This window comes from Phyllostomus hastatus, unplaced genomic scaffold, assembly GCF_019186645.2.
Source record: "Phyllostomus hastatus isolate PE091 unplaced genomic scaffold, TTU_PhHast_1.1 phas_scaffold_11, whole genome shotgun sequence".
Lineage (NCBI taxonomy): Eukaryota > Metazoa > Chordata > Mammalia > Chiroptera > Phyllostomidae > Phyllostomus > Phyllostomus hastatus.
The window spans coordinates 2,721,189-2,739,966 of NW_025334005.1; the positions used below are offsets into that span (position 1 = coordinate 2,721,189).

Below are 18,778 nucleotides of genomic sequence, written 5' to 3' on the forward strand. Positions count from 1 at the left end.
AAAATGATTTTCTTGCACGAAAATGACTTTCAATGTCAAACTTTATGACCCAAACTATCATAAACACGTATGAACTGGATAAAGAAAATGTCAGACACACAGTGCCTTAAATGGCAGCTCGAGCACTTTCTAAAGGGGGTCCCCGTGGAGAGGCCCGACCAGGTGCGCTGGTGACAGAACCACGGAGCGGAAGGCACGGCGCCAGGAACCGGGGCCTGGCCCAGGCCACGCAGGGACGCGCAAGGACTCCCGGGAGAGGGCCCTGCGGCAGTGGAGGGCCCCTCTTCCTGCAGCAGCAGGGGTGAGGGCGAGTGTCCAGAAAAAGAGGAACTGTCAGACCGGGTGGGGGAAGAATAGCAACGGGTGTACACAGAAAACTAAGCAAATGGAAAAAACAGGGTCATTATTAATTTCATGAAATATAAAAAAGTACCCTCAAAGTAATCTAATTATAGCCCAATTCTTGGTTTGCAGTGATGAACTTTCACACAGTAATGTAAATTGTAATGCAAACAGTGAATGTCGATTCACCTAAACCCCGGCGACACGAGGGAGGGACAGGGTGCGGTCACAGTATAGCTAAAGCCTCCTCTGTTGTGACGGAGCCAACAGGGAGCTCTGAGACCGAGGAAGCAAGCAGGGCCGGTCTAAGCGCATGGCAGCCAAGATAATGGCCGAGAGCAGGGCACGGTGCTGGGGGGCGGGGAGGGGTCTTTCCTTCTTCTAAACCGCCTCACTCCATAGTGCTAGGTAGGTGCATGGATTCAGATACTTTTTTAAAAGGACACCAACTCTCCTCATCCTTAATGCCCCCCGCTGCCTGGAGCCCTACCTAGCGAGGCCCCTGGGGTCCGTGCACTGCTCCTGGCGTCCTATTTGCTTTCCGTACACGGTCCACCACGCCGCGGTTCGCGTGTTGTCGGTAACAGCACGTGGCATTCCATCGTACAAATTCACGGTAGGTGCCGGGCACAGGAGCGGTTTCTCCACGCTTGTCATCGTGGATAGCCGTGCAGAGGACCCAGAGCCAACTTTCTGGTTCCGAGTTCGCACGGTCCATCATGTAACGGGTGAAAGGGACCGTGAGGTCGCGTGGCTCAACTTAAGAACTCTGAGCAGTGAAAGCCCAGCCGTGGTGACACAACTCGAGCAACAGGAGGCCACACTGTGCAGGGCAGGCCCTTCTGGCTCTGGGAAGCTCTCAGAAAGCTCTTCAGGTTAATCCAAGCCTCTCTGACAGACGCGCCCTCTACCCACCCTTCCATTTCCCGGTCAAACCTCCCGCAACGGGTGTATGTCTGAGTGGCGGACTGCATAGAGAAGAGGGGGATGGGCTCTTTTCTGGTTTAGACGCCTTGCTTTTCTTAACCTGGCCCAGAATGCATTCCTCAGAGGTCAGGGGTGGCTGTGGGCTGTTGCCCCAGGCCCTCACTGCGTCTGGGGCACGGAGGCTGTCGTCAGGCGGTAGCAACCAGCTTGGGCCCTCGGCCTCCTGGGAGACAGCTCCTCACCCCCCTAGAGGGGCCGCCACGCTCACAGGATGCCAGAACTGAACCCAGTCTCACTGCCTCACTTTACACAGGGGCAGGCTGAAGCCCCCAGGGACGTGGTTACTGCCCACAAGCCTGAGCTGTGGCCACACGCTAGGTTGCCCCTGGTCAGAGGGGGAGCTACAGGTCCTCCAGGAGCAGGGCTGCCGGCTCACGGGTAGCCCACCAGGTGCTGCGAGGTGGGCCAGGCAAACTGGCCGGGACTGCGGGTCTCTGGCCTTTGTGGTCTAAACACGGGCCTTTGGTCTCCTGCCTCACTCAGGCCTCTGGTCCACACCGTTCCAGCTAATTCCCTCACACTGGAGCCACTGCCAGGAGGACTCCCACTCACACGACTGCTCTGGGCTCCAGGGTGAAGAAGCGCGTTTCAATCGGCAGTTCTGGGCTCCCACCCCCCGAGCCGCCTCCCCAGGGCTCCGGAAACGCTCCCGCTGCCCCGACAACACCCTCCCGGTCCAGCGGAGCCTTCCTCTCCCGGGTGCCCGCTCTGGGCCCGAGCAGCCCACGCGGGATCAGCGGCTGTGTGGGCTTCAGGAGCCGGGCAGGGGCGGGGCCTCCAGCTCCCTGCACACACACACTCTCTGGGCTCTGCGTGGGGCATCGCAGGCCTGAGGCTTTGAGCCCAGTGTTTCAGAAAAGCCCCGTGCAGGGAGGCAGCCATACCCTGGGCACCCCGAACAGAAAGAGCCCCGTGCGCAGCTCATGAGGGGAGATCGGAGCATGTGCTTCGCTTGCGAGCTGAACCAGCAGCGGCCAAGCCTCCGGAACCCTGAGCAGCAGCACGGGGCTCGGTCTCACCCAAGAAAAGCCTCCGACTGCCCCAGGCCGGGCCCCGGCCAATTCTGGCCCGAGCCAGCAGCAGCAACAAAGAGCGGTGGGAGAGCAGGGCGTGGTTTCTGGAGGAAAGTGAGGAGCAGAGGGAGCAGCAGGAGCCCAGCAAGCCGACGCCTGCATCTTCCTGAGAGGAGAGGAGCTGAGCCTCCGGGGTACTCACGGGCCTGCTGCTGCGAGTCGCCCCACAGTCGAGATGGTGAGAGAGGGCAGCTTGGGGGAGCAGAGGGGCGCTGTTGCCCCGCACCCTGCGGTGCAGGGAGTGGGCCCAGGCCGCTGATTCTGCCTAGCTCAGTGGAAGGGGCTGGATCTTCCTGGTCCTGGTTCCAGCCCGGGGTCAGGCAGCGGCCAGCCCCTCGCTCACAGGCATGTTGATGTGCGCGCTCAGCAGGGGTGCGCTCTGGCCTTCTCGAAGCACCAGCACCTGTGAGGGAGGTGCCCATGGCAGCAGGGCTATGTGCCCAGGAGCCCCTGCCCCCTGCAAAGGCCATGCCCGGCCTGGTCTGCACTGGCCCTAAGCACAGGCCACCAGGGCTCAGTCAAACGGGGCGGGGAGGCCTCTGCTGCACAGACGCCCACCCTGACCGACCCGGGGCCTTGTCCACACTCACGCCCGCTGTCCTCCCCAAGCAGCACCCACAGCGGCCCACCTTGATAACGTCCGAGATGCCCTTGTCACTGAGACTCTCCACAAAGGTCTCCAGGGGGTAGCTGAGCCCTGGCACCAACAAGGGGACCTAAGTTCAGGGACAAAGAGGTTAGGAAATCAGCCCCCACGCCACGGGAAAACCAGGCCCTTCGCGCTGTAGGAGATTCTCCTTGAGGTGGAGACAGCCCCCCCCGCAAGGTGCTGCAGGAGTGGCTGTGAAGCAGGCTGGCTCTGAGACCCCCCCCCAGCACCAGCAGGCTTCCGGGAGAGGCACGGAAGGGACCCAGGCATGGCTCTTGTCCCAGCACTTGCTGTGTGGCCGGGAGGGAGGCAGCAGAGGCAGGTCTTGGGTGCTCTCCCAGAGGCCCCTGCCATGTCCCAGCCTGACCTGGGGCTGCAGCCACCTGCCAGCCCTCACCTCCGACCTGGAGGCGGCTTTGTGGGCATTTAATCAGGCCCCACCCTGCTTTGTGTCTCCGGGAGGTGGGCCAAGTACCTTGAAGAAGGCCCGGGGCAGGGCGTAGAGTGCCTCGTCGTACAGGAAGCAGACCAGCAGCCCCACGACGGGGCGGGCTGTCGAGGTGTTCTGCAGGTGCAGTGTGAGCTTGAAGGTGGGGCCCAGGCCCTGGACCTGTGGACAGGGCGCAGCGGGTGGGGAAAGCCCTTAGGACCCAGTGCCCCGGCCCTGCCTACCTGCTTCCTCCTCGAGTCACCCTCCTCCAGCTGCTCCAATGCACCGTCCCTCTGCCCCCCAGAAGCCAGAGACGCCCAGAAGGTTGGCTCCAATGGGTACAGGGATCAGCAAAGGTCCAGGGAGGGGGAGGGGTTCGTCAGAGGCCATTCGGCAAGCCGATCAGAGGCAGAGCTGGCCTCAGGACACAGGCCCCAACCCCCCCTGTGTCCTGACCAGGGCCCGGCTCACCTCCCCGCTCCTCCTGCAGGGGCCGCCCTTTACCCTCAGTTGCTCTGCAGCTTCTCCCTCTCTGTGCCTGCCCACTCTCTTCAGGGAAAGAGCAATCAGAAACCCGGCTGGGGCAGATGGCACACCTCAGGGACCCATTCAGAAGTCCTTGGAGCCCTGATGACCCTCACCCCGGGCCTGTGCGAGCCTCAGGATGTCCCCTCCTGTACCCGGTGGCCCTCCCGCCCTGGGCTGCCCATGGTTACTGAAATGGACCGCTTTCTCCCCTGTGTCACAGGGGGAAGAGTCCCTCCGGACTCCTGGGACGAAACATCCCAAGGTGACTACTTGTGCGCCCTGACTACTTGTGTTCCCACCGGCCCCTGACCTCTGCCCCTCCGGCCCTGAGGTTGCTGGCCCCGCTGCCCCACCCCTGGGTGCTCACCACAGCGTGCAGCTTGAGTGGCTCTCGGGCTGTGGCAGACACGGGGCTCAGGCTGGACTCGAGGGCCTGCACGTAGGCCCGGGCGGCCCGGAGGCGCAGCAGGTAGAGGTCGGTTTGGAAGGTCTGGTGCATGGCTGAGGAGGCACAGAGGGCTCACACTGGAGGTGGGAAGGCGAGGCGGGGGCGGGGGGCAGTGCAAGAGGAGGGTGCACTGGGCAGGATCTGCGGAGGCTCGGCGTGTGGGGAAAGGGGGGGCAGAGGTCCGACAGCCCAGCCTCCCGATGACCCCGGATGCTGGCTCACCCCCTGCTTCCTCCTCCTGGTTCCCCTACCACCCCACTGCCCACACCACCTCGGTGTCCTTTGCTGGCTCCTGCCATTCCAACATGAGGACTGGGGTTCCCTTAAGTCTTGTCCTAGGTCCTCTTCTCCCTCCTGTCTTTCTCCCCTGGGCAACCCACATCCAGCCCCCACCGTGACCGCCCCGAAGAGAAACAACGTGAGCTTCTGACGGCAGGGACTCATGACTGCTGGGTCCTCGGTGCCCGCCTCGGGGCCTGCCTGCGTCCACCCTGGATCGGGCATGGCCAGCAGCTCAGCCCCTGGGACAGCCTCCTGCTTTGGACCGCCCATGGTCACCTGCACCTGGACACCCCATCACCACCTCAGAGTCCACACCGCGGAGACCGAGCTCACCGCCCTACGTCCGGCAGGTGTCCCACCTATCCGGTCCCCAGCCCCACCCCTTCCACCCAGTCATTTGTCAGGGTCAGAAGATTCTTGTCCTCAAAGCCCTCTGCAGAGCCCCCTGCCCCCGTGGCCACTCCTTTCCAGATTTAGCACCTGGGTCTGCCGGTCTGTCCTTGACTTTATGTGTAAGGTGCTTTTTGCCATCCAAAAGTTTTGTATTTTTATGTTATCCCAGCTGTTAACTTTCTCTTTTAACTCTAGTACTTTCACGGTTTATTTTTAATTTATCCAGAATTAATTTTTTGTTTGGTGTGAGGTAGAGTTCTAGCTTTTTCTTTCTGGAAGCAAGGTATCCTAATTGCGTTTTGTGGACAGTCCCTTTGTTGGGAACCGCCCTGCCTGGTATCAGAAGCTGAAACCCCCGCCTAGGCTAAGGCTAAGGGGACGCCCTTGGAACTGTAAGCCAGCAAGGAGACAAAAGCTTATCTTCCTGGCAGGAATGCTACTTCTGCTGCTTTATTCATGACTGAACCCCCAAAAGCTTGGTCGGTTAGCCAAAGACGGGTAAGATTCCCCACGGGGGAACGACCTAAGACAGGCACGATCACTTTTGGGAGGCCCCCCAAAAGAAGGACTTGGGGGGCTGCAGCAAAAAGGGGGTGATGGACCCTCGCTCCTCGGCTTTGACATAGCCTGAGTTCTCATCGTCTGGGAGAAAATCTCCTTATCTCTTGGTTGCCTTAGTTCCCTTGCTCCACCTAAGCCTGAAACAATGACAGGGTGGTGCAGCTCGGTACTGAGAAGTGCGGATTCCCCAGGGTGATCAGGCCTAAGAAAGAACATGTAAATTACTGTGAAACCTTCTTTGTTTAGAATGCTCTCAGTTGAATGAGAAGGGTCTTAGGAGGAAGTTAGTTTGTTCCTCAGTCTTACAGCTCTTTGACCCCAACTCAATAGACCGGCAGAGTTCTTTGTTTTCTATAGTTCCTTACTTCCCCTAATGAGTACTGTACTTTACCTGAATTATTATGCAAAATGAGCCTAATAAAAGCAGGTATGGACTGTAAATCAGCGCGCTCCCCACTAGGGGGGGTGGCCATTCTGTCCCTACTTCCCCACAGAAACTAGTCTGTCTCTGTGCATGTGTCGTTTTTTCTCGCGTGTGTTTCGGCGAGCCATCCACAGCGTTCCGTGGTCACTGCTGGCCGGTGACCCACGCGCAACATCCCTTCTTCCCCGCTAATCTGAAACACCTTTAACTCACCTGGCTTCCAGGTACACGAGGGGCTGTTTCTGGACTTCCTAAATGTGCCGCTGACCTGTACCAATCCCCGTATCGACATCACAGCTGCAGATTCCCACAGCTTCACAGCCCATTCCAGCAGCCGGCTAAGCCCCCGCACTCTGATTCCCCCCCCCCCCGAGTTCCTGAGGTTTACCCTTGGGCTCAATTGGTCAAGTCCTCAAAATAAATCCCGGTGGGACTGAACTGTCCCCCTTGCTCTGTTTCTGCATTAATTTTAGAGGCTGTTAATTACTCTACAGCATTACACTGGGCCTTGCCGCCCCGAGACCTGAAAAATCTCATCATCTCAGGTGGCCTTTTATGTTCTTCAGAGGAGTTGATAATTCTTTTATTAGACTTTACATGTCTTTCTTGTTAAGTTTATTTATAGAGATTTCCTTGCTATTGTGAGTAGAGACTTTCCATTATATTTTCTAACTGGTGACTATTTGTATGTATACACAAGAACTATTGATTTTTGCATATTTTACATTTGGTAACCTTAGAGAATGTCCTAATTATTTCTCTAATCTATCAATTGCTTTCCTCAGACTCTCTAGGCGACACCAGCCTGTTACTTTCTTTATCCTCTCATTTACCGTTACACCGCAAGCAAGACTCCTTTTTAAGGCAGAGCTGGTTGAGTTACTGCATCTTTCTGCTTCACGTCTTTCCCTGCTCCCACTACCCAAATTAAACGAAAACACCTTGGGTTTGCATTCCAGGCCCTTTCGAAGCTGGCCCTGGCCTGCCCTTGCGGCCTCCCTCTGGCCCCTCGGCCTTGCTGCACCGCACCCACAACTGCACGGCCAGTGCTGCTTGCACCCAGGCAGGGCCCGGCGCCCCCACCCAGCCTCTGCCTAAATCGCCCTTCCCCATGCCCCTGGCTCTCGGACTTGTCATCGCCCTTCAGGGTGAACTCCAATGTCACCCTCTCTGAACCTTCTCCCAGTCTCCCAGGCACGCTGCTCCTCTGTGCCTCGGTGGCCCTCTGCAGAGACCCTCTGCAGCTGTTGGGCAACACGGGGTTACCAAGGCGGACTGAGATCCTCAGGCAGGCACTTGGCACAGACCTGACAATCACAGGTATGGAACAAATAAACGAGCGCAAAACTGCATAGGAGAAGGAAGGACCTTGGTCTAACCAGACTTCCTTCACAAGAATTCCTGATCTAGCCACTTCTCCTCCGAATTCCAAGGGCTCCAGCCCACAGGCACGGCGCCTCCCCCCTGAGGTGCAGGTATTTGTAGGCAGCGTGCACCTCCCGGGCCGCCCCTGGACAACCGGAGGCACCACACCCGCCCAGTTCACCCAGGCCTCGTCCCACTGCCCAGGGCCCCCAGCAGCGTCCACCCCGCCCTCGCTGCGTCTGGGCCGGGGAGGAGAAGCGGGAGCCCGGCCTGAGCCTCACCGATGCCGGCCTCACGCTCTCGCAGCGTCTGATCCACGTAGAGCCGGGTCTTCCGGGGCACGTTGAGTTTCGTGGCCTGGGCTGGTGGGGGGCCCACCTCCCCTCCCCTGTCCGCAAACACGGCCGTACGCTTCAGGATCTTGATCATCAGTCCACCGCCTGGGGAAGTGGATGGACAGGAACCGATTGGTCCCCCCCCCCCCGCCCTGGCGACACCCCTGCCCTCTGATCCTTCTTCCCCAGTCGGCCTCACACAGACCCGTCTCTGTACATGTCTGTCCTGCAGCCGAGACTCTGAGATTCCGGAAGGAGTGAAGTTGTCTAACTCAGCTCCTACCATTGCTTCATTCTGCTCACAGTTCCCTGCTGAGCACTGTGATGCTCCTGGCGCTGTGGCAGGTGCTGCAGATGCTGGGTGAACTGGAGACACAACTGGGCTGTGTCCTAGGCACCTGGCCCCCAGGTCACGACGGCCAACTGCTGACGAGCTGTCCCCGGTGTCTGCCAGCCTTGCTCTCCACACCCAGGTCCCCCTGTGCCTCATACCCGCCTCCTCTCTGCCCCGGGATGTGGCCTGTCCCCTTCACTCCCCCCGGAAAACCCTCGCCAGTCTGATCCCCGCACCTCGAGTAGTCGCGATGAGGGTGTTATCTTCCCGCCCGTAGCGGCCAAAGCAAAGGCTGGTCACAGCATCCTACGGTGGAGACGCTCGAGTTTATTTGGGAAAATGTTTTGGAAGAGACCGCAAGACTGGGGGTGGAGGGACAGCCTGGGGGACCCCAGAAATGACATAATGGGGAGATACGAGGCGAGGACCGGGGCAACGCTGCCTCCGACACCTCTCCTCGACCTCTAACCTCCCTCCAGTGTCACCACCACGGCCAGTTCCAGACTAAACACCACCGGGCGTTCGGGCGGGGCTTCCTAACAGGCTTCCCGGCCCAGCCCTGCCCTTCCCCCCCGTCTGTCCTTCACACGGCTGCCTTCGCTGCCTTTCGGAAGCACGGACGTGAGTGTGTGGATTCTCTTCTAGAGAGCCTCCAGTGAGTGGCATCTGTCCTGCCTGCCCCCTCCCACACCTGACTCTAACCTGCCTTTCCTGTCAGTTCTCCACCCTTGACCTCCTCCCAGCCCGCACAACACCCGCCTTCTCAGCAGCCTCTTCCAAACCTTCTATTGTGCCGTGGGACCCTTTGTGCGTACGTACGTACATGTGAAAGTTCCACACGTTGCTGGCTGTGACCCACTAAACTGATTTAATGCCTCACAACTCAGTGTTTGAAAAACTCTGGCCCAAGCCCATCAAACTATCTGGATTCCTTAGGCAAGAGCCCTCACACCTCTCAGCCTTCTTTCATGCTGTTCCCTGTCCAGAATGCTGTTCCTCCATCTAGCCAGCTGAACTGCCACTCGCCCTATGACGTGACCTGTGAGTTCCACCCCCATTCACCTCCACCCTCCACCCTCCCGTTACTCAGTCTGCCCTGTGCGTTCTCAGCACTTTCCTTCTGGCTGCCTTGTATCTGAATCAGCTGCGTCTCTGGCTGGCTGGCACCTCGGGCAGTGAGCTCCCTGCAGGCACGGATTCTAGCCCGGCCCAACACAGCGAGATGTGCTCGGGAGGTGCTCAACACACGTTTCTGAACAAATGGCAAAAACGCATTTGGTTTGGAAGTACACTAAGTCAAGGGCCACAGACGGCGTGGAAGCAGACGGAGTGGAATCGGGAGGCAGCTAAGCGGCCCTAGAGGCGGGGGTGGGGGGACACGGGCCAGCAGCTCACCGGGGTGCGGATGACGTCCAGCAGAGTCTTGTCGCGGTAAATGCGGACCTCTCCGTTGGCCAGCCCAGCCATGACGGCCTGCAGGCCCCGAGCGCGCTGCTCCATGAGGTTCATGGTCAGGATGGCCGCGGGCATCTGCACTGTCCACAGCTTCTTACCCTGGGGCGGGGGGAGGGGACAGCTGAGTCTCCACAGGGGCCTCGGGGGTTAGGATAGAAAGGGGTGGCGGGAATTGCTGGGGAGGGGACACTAGAAGGTCATGCTAGGGGGACCTGGGAGTCATAGGTGGGGGCGGGGGGGGTTTCTTTTCCAAAGGCCACACCTTGTGGGTGAAGCCATGCAGGCTGTCTTGGGTGCTGCCCACCACCAGGACCTTGTGGACCCGGACAAGCCCCACAGGCTGGGCGCTCAGCTCGATGCAGTACTTGGGGCCCTTGGAGTCCCTGTGGAGTAAAGACAGACTCTCCCAGCCCGGGGCAACCCTCTCTCCTCCCCTGGCTGACCCTCCTCTCCCTAAGCCCCACAGACTCTCCTGGAAGGAAGCTTGGCCCCAAAGCAGATGACCACGGTCCTATTTCCACCTGGACCACCTACGTGCTCCATGACCTTGAGTAACATGAAGTGCGTCCTCCTTCCTGGTGTCCCCCCCGCCTTCCGTGCAGTGATCTGTATGGTCACCTGGCAGGTACCAGTTTACAGCGAGTGCGGCCAGAACAAGTGCTAGCGGACTCAGGCAGCTGAGTCATTTACCAGAAAAGCACGAGACACTGCTCTGTGTAAACGCACTGTCTCCGTTTCCTGGCCTCTGAAACCCAGTTTCTCTTACCCGGAAAGTGAGCGGAGCACGTGCCTGCCAATCACAGGCTACGGCCCGCTGTTCTTCCCCACCGAGCCTAGGCCGACGTCACAGCCCAGCTCCTGAGTCACCCGAGAGTCTCCCACTGGTCTCTGGGCCTCCGTCCAACCCACACTCCACCCAGCAGAGCATCTCTTGAAGATGTGAATGGATCACGTCACTCTTCCTCTTGAGGCTCCACAGCAGCTTTCTGCTGCACTTCAGGTAGAACGCAAAACACCCACCCCGTCCTAACCGGTCCCGCACGAGCCAAGCCGGTCTCTGCGTCACCTCTGTCCACCCTGCTCGGGACCCTCCCCGCGAGAGCGGCACATGCCAGCGCCTCCCGCCTTGAGCCTGCGGAAGGCCTCCCTGCCTACGACACTCTTTCTGCCCTTTCTGAACGACGGGCTCCTTCTTCGCCTTCGAGTCGTCGGCACGATCACTTGGACCCCATTCTTTTTCCCACCGAGCCTGTATTTTTTCCTCCACTGTGCACGTCCGATGTGCAGTATTATCTTGGTTTGTTGACTTCAGTAACTGTCTTCCCGTGAGGGCAGGAGCTATGTTTATTTTCTTCCACGGTACCTTAGTCAACGCTTAATTAGGTGCTCAAAAATATTCCTGAATTAAAAATGAACGTTGTAAGGAATGTCACACTGCTGAGCTGGGAGGTGTCACATACCCATAAAGCAATGTAACGATTACGAGAGATGTGTTTATTTCTTGCTGTTTCTGACCGCACTGCTCACGGGTCACAGCCGGGTCTCGCACTCTGCCGGCCTGTCTGCAGGCCTCCAGATACCCCCTGTGCTCCTGGTTCGGCCTACGTGACCTTCTCCGCCCTTTCCTTTCCCAAATTCCAGCCCCCAAGCTCCTCCCCATCTTGGAAACCCCTGAAACCGCCAGGCACCTGAGGTGTCCCTCCTGGCCCCGGAGACCATGCGGGCTACCTTCTCAGGATGCAGATGTTCCCGTTACGGCAGGCGGCGGCAAGCCGGAACTCGACATCGAACTGGCCGGAGACCTCCAGGAAGACGGGGACGCTGGGCAGGCTCATCTGCAAAGAAGAGGCACCAACACCCCGGTTTCTCCGGAGCCCCACTCCTCCCCCGCCTTGCAGGGACCCACTCCTTCACGCTGGTTCCTTGTCTGAGGTCCCAGCCTCCCCATGTACACCCCCCCGCTGGTCAGTTTAAACTAGTACAGATTTTCCAGAGGGAGACTTGGCAACATGCGGCAAACACCTCCGACTAGACTATGGCACTTCCAAGGAATGCACCCTACGGAAACATTCAGGTAAGCGTGCAGAGATGTTTGGGCAAGAGAGCCCGTCGCGGTGGCGCTGATAACAGTGGACACTGAAAACAACGTAAAGATACCAGAGGTGACAGAGTAAGTGAATGATGGCACACCTGTGCCATGGACACTGTACGGCCGCTGGAAAGGTGGCTGTGGAGAGAGACAGATGAGCTACTGCTATGTGAACAGAGCAAGTTACACGGTCCTGTGCCATAAGGCCCTTTTTGTAAAAAAAAGTTATCTGTGTCTAAGCATGAAAATGCCAGAAAAGACACATGATGAAACTTTAATAGAAGATATCTGTGGGTGGTGGGATTTCTGGATACGTAATTTTTTTTCTTTTTAAGGTTTTATTTATCTTTAGAGAGGGGAAGGGAGAGAGCAAGAGAGGGAGAAACATCAACGTGCAAGAAATATGATTGGTTGCCTCTCACACACCTTCAACCAGGCGCATGGTCTACAACCCAGGCACATGCCCTGATCGGGAATCGAACCGGCAACCTTTTGGTTCATAGGCCGGCACTCAATCCACTGAGCCACACCAACCAGGGCTGGATATATGTTTTTTTCTTTATGCTTATCTGTGTTTCATGATTCTTCTACAGTGAGTATGCTGTCCCAAGAACTGGGCGCAGGAGGTGTGGGAGGACAGAGGGCGGAGTGCGGCCGGGGCCTCGGGGGTGCCCAGTGCCAGGCCCCACACTGACCTTGGCCAAGACGGTGAAGGCCTCCGGGTCCAGCACCAGGAGCTCCTTGTTCTCGGTGCCCAGCACCAGGCAGGACACAGCGTCCTCGTCGGCCAGGTTCTTCTTCAAGGTGGTCATGGTGGTGATGACTGTCTGCAGAAGGACTCTGGGGGTCACCTACGGGTCCCCGCCCGCACTCCACTCCCCCCAGACGCCCCCGGACACCGCGGGAAGGAAGGAAGAGGGTAAAACCAGAGGAAGAGTATCAGAGGTGCAAAAGAATATTTATGTACAAAGGTGTCTATTGCAACAAACCTAACTTTTCCAGAAAAATAGGATGATCTAAGTCAATTATCAACTTATCCACATGATCCTAAACCATGTGGTCATTAAAAAAAAAAAATCACATCTTAAAAGAAGATTCGATGATGGGGAGAATACTTCCCATGCATTAAGAGAAAAAAAAAAGTTACATCAGTATGATCCCAGTTTAAAATATATGTAAACAGAAAACCATGCTGAAAGGCTAAACCCTTAAACACAAACTCTGGTTCTCTCTGGACACTGAGATCACAGGCGATTTGTAACTTCTTCGTCGTGCTCCCCTGCGGCTTCCACAGCAGGCGCTTGTCCCTTTGTAATTGTGATCGGAGAGAAAACAAGAGGCGGGGGAGGATCCCCCTCTTAGGAATTTCTCCTAAGGAATAATTTAGCAGGACTGAAATGCTTCTTTGGATAAAGCTGATCATTGAGCGATTATCGTTGAGATGAACAAGGGGGAAATCATTCTCAAAGCCAAGTGTAAGGAGGAAGGCTGCAGACACGTGGGACTTAGTGATTCCCAATCAGGTAGGCACGACACGCCCGTGGGAAGACTCCCCCGCCCCCCGCCCCTCAACAGCACCTGCAGAGCCACAGTCAGCTCACTTCCCGATCTCAGAAGTGACAGCGGTGGGCCCGGGCTGCCGGTCGGCAGGAGAGAACAGGGTTTCTCACAGAACTGGTGTGAGGCCAGCCAGAGGCTGAGCATTGTGTTAGGCAACGTGGTGGCTCGAGTGGCCTCCACAGACTCGGACGGCTCCCATGAAGCTGTCTAATCCTCGGAGAACCGCCCGGGGAGTCGGTCTGGACTAAGGGTCAGCCCTTAGGTCAGGGACGGCTAGAGTCCATCCGTAAATAGCTTCCACAATAAAGCCATTAAAATTATAACAAGAAAAAATATGAGGTGAATAAAATGGACACATTTCTGGTCCAACGACTGCATGTGAGTAGTGACATAAACCCCGAATAAAATAATGAATAATCAATGAAATAATCAAGAGGCCACTAGAAGTGGAGTTCTTTGCATTTTTTTGTGGATTTTTAAAACTGTTGTTCAAGTACAGTTGTCTCCATTTTCCCTCCATGACTTTCCCCGGCCCCACCCACCCCTAAAAGTGGACTTCTTCAAGACTCTTGAATGCTCACTATTTAATGTTATGTACTCAGGGGAAGCAGGATATATTATAAAAGCATATTTATGAAGGAAATACGCCAAAACAGTAAGATCGAGCACCTCTGGGTAGTGAGACTGCAGTCATTTATACTTCTCTTATTTTCCGAATTTTCTCTAGTGGGAACACATCACCTTTGCCCCCCTGACAATGGAAGTTTTATAGTCCTGCAACTACAGGTCCGCTCAAAGCGGTTACTGTTGGCCGAGGTGCAGGGGGCCCTGGTGCTGCTTTGCCACAGCACCCACGTGGCATGGGCTGGAAAGGACACTGCAAAGTGAAACTAGTCGGGTTTGGTTGTAGAATTTACCACCAATGTTACATGGCTGTAGAGAATTACCCATCTTTTTCACAGGGAGGTAAAACGAGAAGGGGCATTACCTGACGTTTGAGGGTCCTGGCCTTGTGCTGGTTCACGAACGCCTCCATTTCACTCAGCTCCAGCTGCAGGAACCTGGCCAGAGAGAGAACCGGCACCTGCACACCGGGCCGGCTGCCCTCTGCGGGCCGCTCCCCGCCCCCTGAGCTTCCGGAGCCCCGGCTCTCCAGGGCCCCTTACCTGAGCGACTGCACGGACAAGGGCACCTCTGCCTTCTCCCTGCAAGGAGAGGGGCGGTCGTGGCGGGTTTAGCTGCGGAGCTGGGCCCCGGGGTCAGGCCAGCAGCCCTGGGGTGAAAGAGTGGGGCAGGTGGAGGGAGGGGTTGAGGCGTCTAAAGGGAAGGTGGGCTCTCACCGGATGCCCTCCAGCATCTCCTTCAGCGTCAAGGGGTCGATCCGGTCCTGCGACAGCAGGGGAAGAAGGTGATACCTGTGAGCTCCAGAGCCAGGCAAAGAATGAGGATGAGCCAGTGGCCGCCGTCTTTGCCTTCTTGTCCCCCATGCCACCTACCTCCTTGGCCTGGTTCCAAAGATCTTGTTCCAGGGGGTTTAAAGGCAAGTGGGGCAGGCTGAACTTGAAGTAGGGCCTGAGGTTCTTATACACATACACACAAGGGCCCGAGGCCAGCGCCAGAGCTGGAGTCCGGGGCTCGTGCTGATCCATGAGGAAGGTGGCAGCAGCGGCCGGCAGTGCAGGTAGGGGGCTTTCGGTCAGCACCTTGGGTCCCTGGAGCACCTTCAGGCGGGACTGCTGCCCACCGGGGCCAAGGTCCCCCACCACCAGCTGCAGAGAGAGGCTGGCTTACTCCAGGTTCAGGGTCTGAAGACCTGGCCCCCGACCTTCTTGGGCTAAGTCTTTCTGCTGGCGGACGTTCACCTCCTCCCACTCCAGTGCCCGTGGGGAGAGGAGGGTGACCACAAACGCCCTGCAGTGAGGCTTGCGAGCTCTCTGACCTCGGGAAAGTTGAGCAAACTTCCTGAGCCTCATTTTCCCCACCAGACAAATGGAAACATCTACTTCTTGACACTTCCAGTGAACATCAAATGAGCAATGAATTACAGAGCCTGGTGAGTGCTAGTGCGGAGCAGGTGGCAGCTGGTGTTGTCATCCTTTCGTTCAGTCAACACTTCTCCAGGGCCTGCCCCATGCCCGGCACTATTCTAGACGCTGGCACAGCGGCCGAGGCCAGTGGGGCACTGAAATTCACACCCGGGCTTCCGAGGCCTGGCTTCCAAATGGGAGCAGGGCTGAGGGAGCAGAGGCCAGCCCGCGGAGCAGAATGTGCTCTGGGGATGCAGGGGCCAGAACCGAGCCCTGCAGTCTCTACTTTTCAACCTCCAACCCGTCCTCCAGGCCACAGCGGCGGCTGCGCAAGCCCACTCTCCTGACCGAGGCCTCCAAGGCCCCCGATCTGGTTCCCAGCCTGTTTTCCATCACCTTCCCATCCACGCCGTGCTCCAGGCAGAGCAGAGGCTGCCTCAGAACGTGTGGATTCCGAGCATGTACAGTGTACCGGGAGCCACACCAGGAACTTCCTTTAATCCTCTTGATGACCTCTGAGGCAGGTACCATTATTAGTCCCCATTTCACAAACAAGGAAGCTGTGGCTTAGCGATGTGGGTAAAAGTCACACAGCTAGTAAGTGGCAGAGCTGGGACTGGAACTTAGGTCTGTCTAACTCCAAAGCCAGTGGTCTTAACTACTATTTTTTTTTAATTTTTAAAAAATTTATTTACAGCCTGGCTGGTGTAGCTCAGTGGATTGAGCGCGGGCTGTGAACCAAAGCATCGCAGGTTTAATTCCCAGTCAGGGCACATGCCTGGGTTGCAGGCCACGACCACCAGCAACTGCACATTGATGTTTCTCTCTCTCTCTCTCTCTCTCTCTCCCTCTCCCTCTCTAAAAATAAATAAATAAAATCTTTTAAAAATTTGTATTTAGTTTTAGAAAGAGGGGAAGGAGAGAGAAAGGAGAGAAATATCAATGTGTGGTTGCTTCTCACCAGGCCCCTACTGGGGAGCTGGCCCACAACTCAGGCATGCGCCCTAATCAGGAATCAAACCGGGGAACCTCTGGTTCCCAGGCTGGCCCTCAACCCACGAACCGCCCCAGCCAGGGCATTAACTATTATTTTACGCTGGCCTCAACTTTCTAATTCCGATTTTATTCTTTCCAAATGTGCTATGAACTTCCAAGCCTCTGTGCCTCTGCTTGTCATGTTTCACCGCCTTTCACCACTTTTCTTCGTTGCTTTCTTGGTAACTTCATTCACCCTTCGACACCCGCTTCACGTGTTACGGCCTCCCCAGACAGACCTCATGATTCTCCCACCGGTGCTCCCACGTTGCTCTCCATATATTCTATGTTAGCACCCATTCCTTTACCCCACACATCTTTATCAAATACCTAATCTGTGCCAGGCCCTGGACTATGTGCTGGGAATCAACAGTAAACAATCTAGCCATTAAAAAAGTTATCACATCAAAGCGTTTAACATTTCACACTAGTTAGTAGGTCTGATTTCTCTGCCCTTCACTGCTGTAACCCCATCACCGAGCACACACTACGTGTTCAGTTGATATCATGGGTGATTAAGGAGAGTGTCTGTATCTCCTCCCCACTGGGTACTGGTTCATTTCTGAGTTAGTGTCTGCATGATGCCTGACACACAGTAGGGGTTCACTACAGGCTTGCTGAACCACTGCTTCACAGATAGGAATTTGGGGGCAAAAGGCACCAGAACCTACTGTAATCTCCATGTAAGGTATGATCCCTGCATTATCTTTTAGCTGCCCACCCAATACGCCCCTGGTGGGTTCACTGCCCGTGGCGAGGGTTGAGCTATAGTGGAACAAACACGTAACTTGGAAGCGGACAGATCCAGGTCTGCCACTTTTTACAAACTCCGTATACTTAGCCTATCTGACTCCATTTTCCCCATGAACAAAGTGGGGATCAACAATATCCGTGGATGTGAAAAGGCCTCAAAGAGGGTCTCGTCCAGAAACGGACACTCAATGTATGGTAACTTCCTTTCTTAAACCCAATATATTTTCTCAACCTTTTTAAAAACACTGTGCCTTTAAAACTTTTATTTCTTTATTTACATTTTATTTCTCTTTATATTTAAATTTCATCCTTTTTATTATGGAAATTTTTCAGTCATATACAAACACAGAGAGATTTCTATGATAAACCCCCAAATACCCATCATCCAGCATCAACAATTATCTGCTGGGGGCTAGTCTTAAAATCTGTGCCCTCTTGATAAACACAAAAGTCACTTTAAGTCTCTCCTGCTACTTCCCCTACAGACTCTCACACCTGGCACCCAACCCAAAGGTGCGCCTGCCCTGCCAGCAAAGAATGACGTCAAGTTAATAAAATTAAGAGGCTTTGTCTTAGCAAAACCCCCAGCAACAATTGTTCGGCTTTACTTTCTGCAGTCTGCATTATGAAATCTATGCTTCTCTTCACCTTCCACATAACATTGAATGTGCTTTTTTAGAGTACCCATGAATTCCAGATTTATGCTAAGCTGCTCTGCACCCATCAGGACATCTCAGTTCTGGTATTTCTCCCCCCTTTCTCTTTCCGCCAGGGCGAGCCGCTTACCTTGTACTCCCCGTCCCCGTGCAAGTCCGCCAGCGCTGGAAAACACGAAAGGGCCGTGAGCTAGGGTCTCCAAATCCCGGAGGCTTTACACTACAGAACCGTATCTGCCTCCCCTGTCTCCCCAGACCCCGGTCCTGACTCCCCCGTCTCACCAGATTCCAGGTCTCGGGGACTCACCCAGGCAGGAGGAAAAGGTGTGGATGTTGGCCATGGGGTCGTAGTGCGCATCCAGCCATTTCGAACTGGCCTCCTTGCTGGGAGAGGAGGGAAAGAGTGGAGGAGTGAGTGCCGAGGAAGGGGAAGAAAACTTGGAGGAAGCTGGTGTCGGAGCGCGAGGCGTGTGTGGAGCTCGGTATAGAACGTCTGGGTCCAAGTTCGGGCTCCACCACTGGCGCATTGACCTCGACACCCATCCCCCCGACTCCCAATGCCCGGGCCTCAGTTTCCCCATTTGATCTCTAACAAAAAGCCAGCGCTTTTCAAGAACCTCAGGAGCCCAGATCACGGGGACCAGGGCACCCTCTTCACATCTGTAGGAAAGGAGACCTCGAGGATCCTGGCCTTCACCTTTCAGCTCGGCCGCTATCGGCATCCGACGAAGGCGCCGCAGCCATCTTCCCAGGCGTCGCCTTGGCAACCGGCTCCGGCCCGCCGCCGTGCAACACCCAAGAGCTCCGGGTTGGGGAAAGCCAGCGTAAAAAGGTTCCGGGCACACAGCTTTCCCGCCAGGGCCTGAGAAGCCTCCTTGTAGGATGTGCTGGCTTCTTTGCTGGGATTATGCCGGCGGAAACGCCATCCCTTATCCCAGTTTATATGATTTATCTTTACTCCTACCCTGCCGCAGCATCTGGGCCCCGTAATCTCTGGGTCAGCGGCGGGGCCGTTTGGCTTCACGCCTGGAGAGGGGCCCTTCCAGTGTTCG

The 18,778-nt window shown here is 56.3% G+C and overlaps 1 protein-coding gene across 2 annotated transcripts; it reads right to left on the reverse strand.

Moving 5' to 3' along the window:
- Positions 1-42: 42 nt before the first annotated feature.
- On the reverse strand, positions 43-18,573 carry BBS1 (Bardet-Biedl syndrome 1). 2 transcript variants are annotated; one of them, XM_045855353.1, is made up of 18 exons: positions 18,424-18,573; positions 18,034-18,110; positions 17,857-17,891; positions 14,752-15,024; positions 14,596-14,642; positions 14,422-14,460; positions 14,244-14,316; positions 12,391-12,522; positions 11,335-11,441; positions 9,869-9,989; positions 9,547-9,705; positions 9,269-9,403; positions 8,388-8,457; positions 7,764-7,922; positions 4,377-4,510; positions 3,527-3,661; positions 3,032-3,118; positions 43-2,805 (listed from the first exon to the last, which is right to left on the reverse strand). In XM_045855353.1, the coding sequence occupies exons 1-18, from the start codon at positions 18,468-18,470 to the stop codon at positions 2,719-2,721; spliced, it is 1,917 nt and encodes a 638-aa protein (XP_045711309.1). In that variant the 5' UTR covers positions 18,471-18,573; the 3' UTR covers positions 43-2,718. The 2 variants fall into 2 exon arrangements, with proteins under 2 accessions (XP_045711309.1, XP_045711310.1); XM_045855354.1 differs by lacking the exon at positions 9,269-9,403 and having other exon boundaries at positions 18,424-18,571.
- Positions 18,574-18,778: the final 205 nt, after the last annotated feature.

What these genes read in the sequence shown, in the direction of transcription:
- BBS1 (XM_045855353.1), bottom strand. Translation starts at nt 18,470, where the DNA reads ATGGCTGCGGCGCCTTCGTCGGATGCCGATAGCGGCCGAGCTGAAAG. An exon ending in GATAGCGGCCGAGCTGAAAG is followed by an intron (nt 18,111 to 18,423) that starts GTGAAGGCCAGG and finishes CTCCTCTCCCAG; the next exon opens with CAAGGAGGCCAGTTCGAAAT. An exon ending in AACATCTGCATCCTGAGAAG is followed by an intron (nt 9,990 to 11,334) that starts GTAGCCCGCATG and finishes TTTACTCCACAG; the next exon opens with GGACTCCAAGGGCCCCAAGT.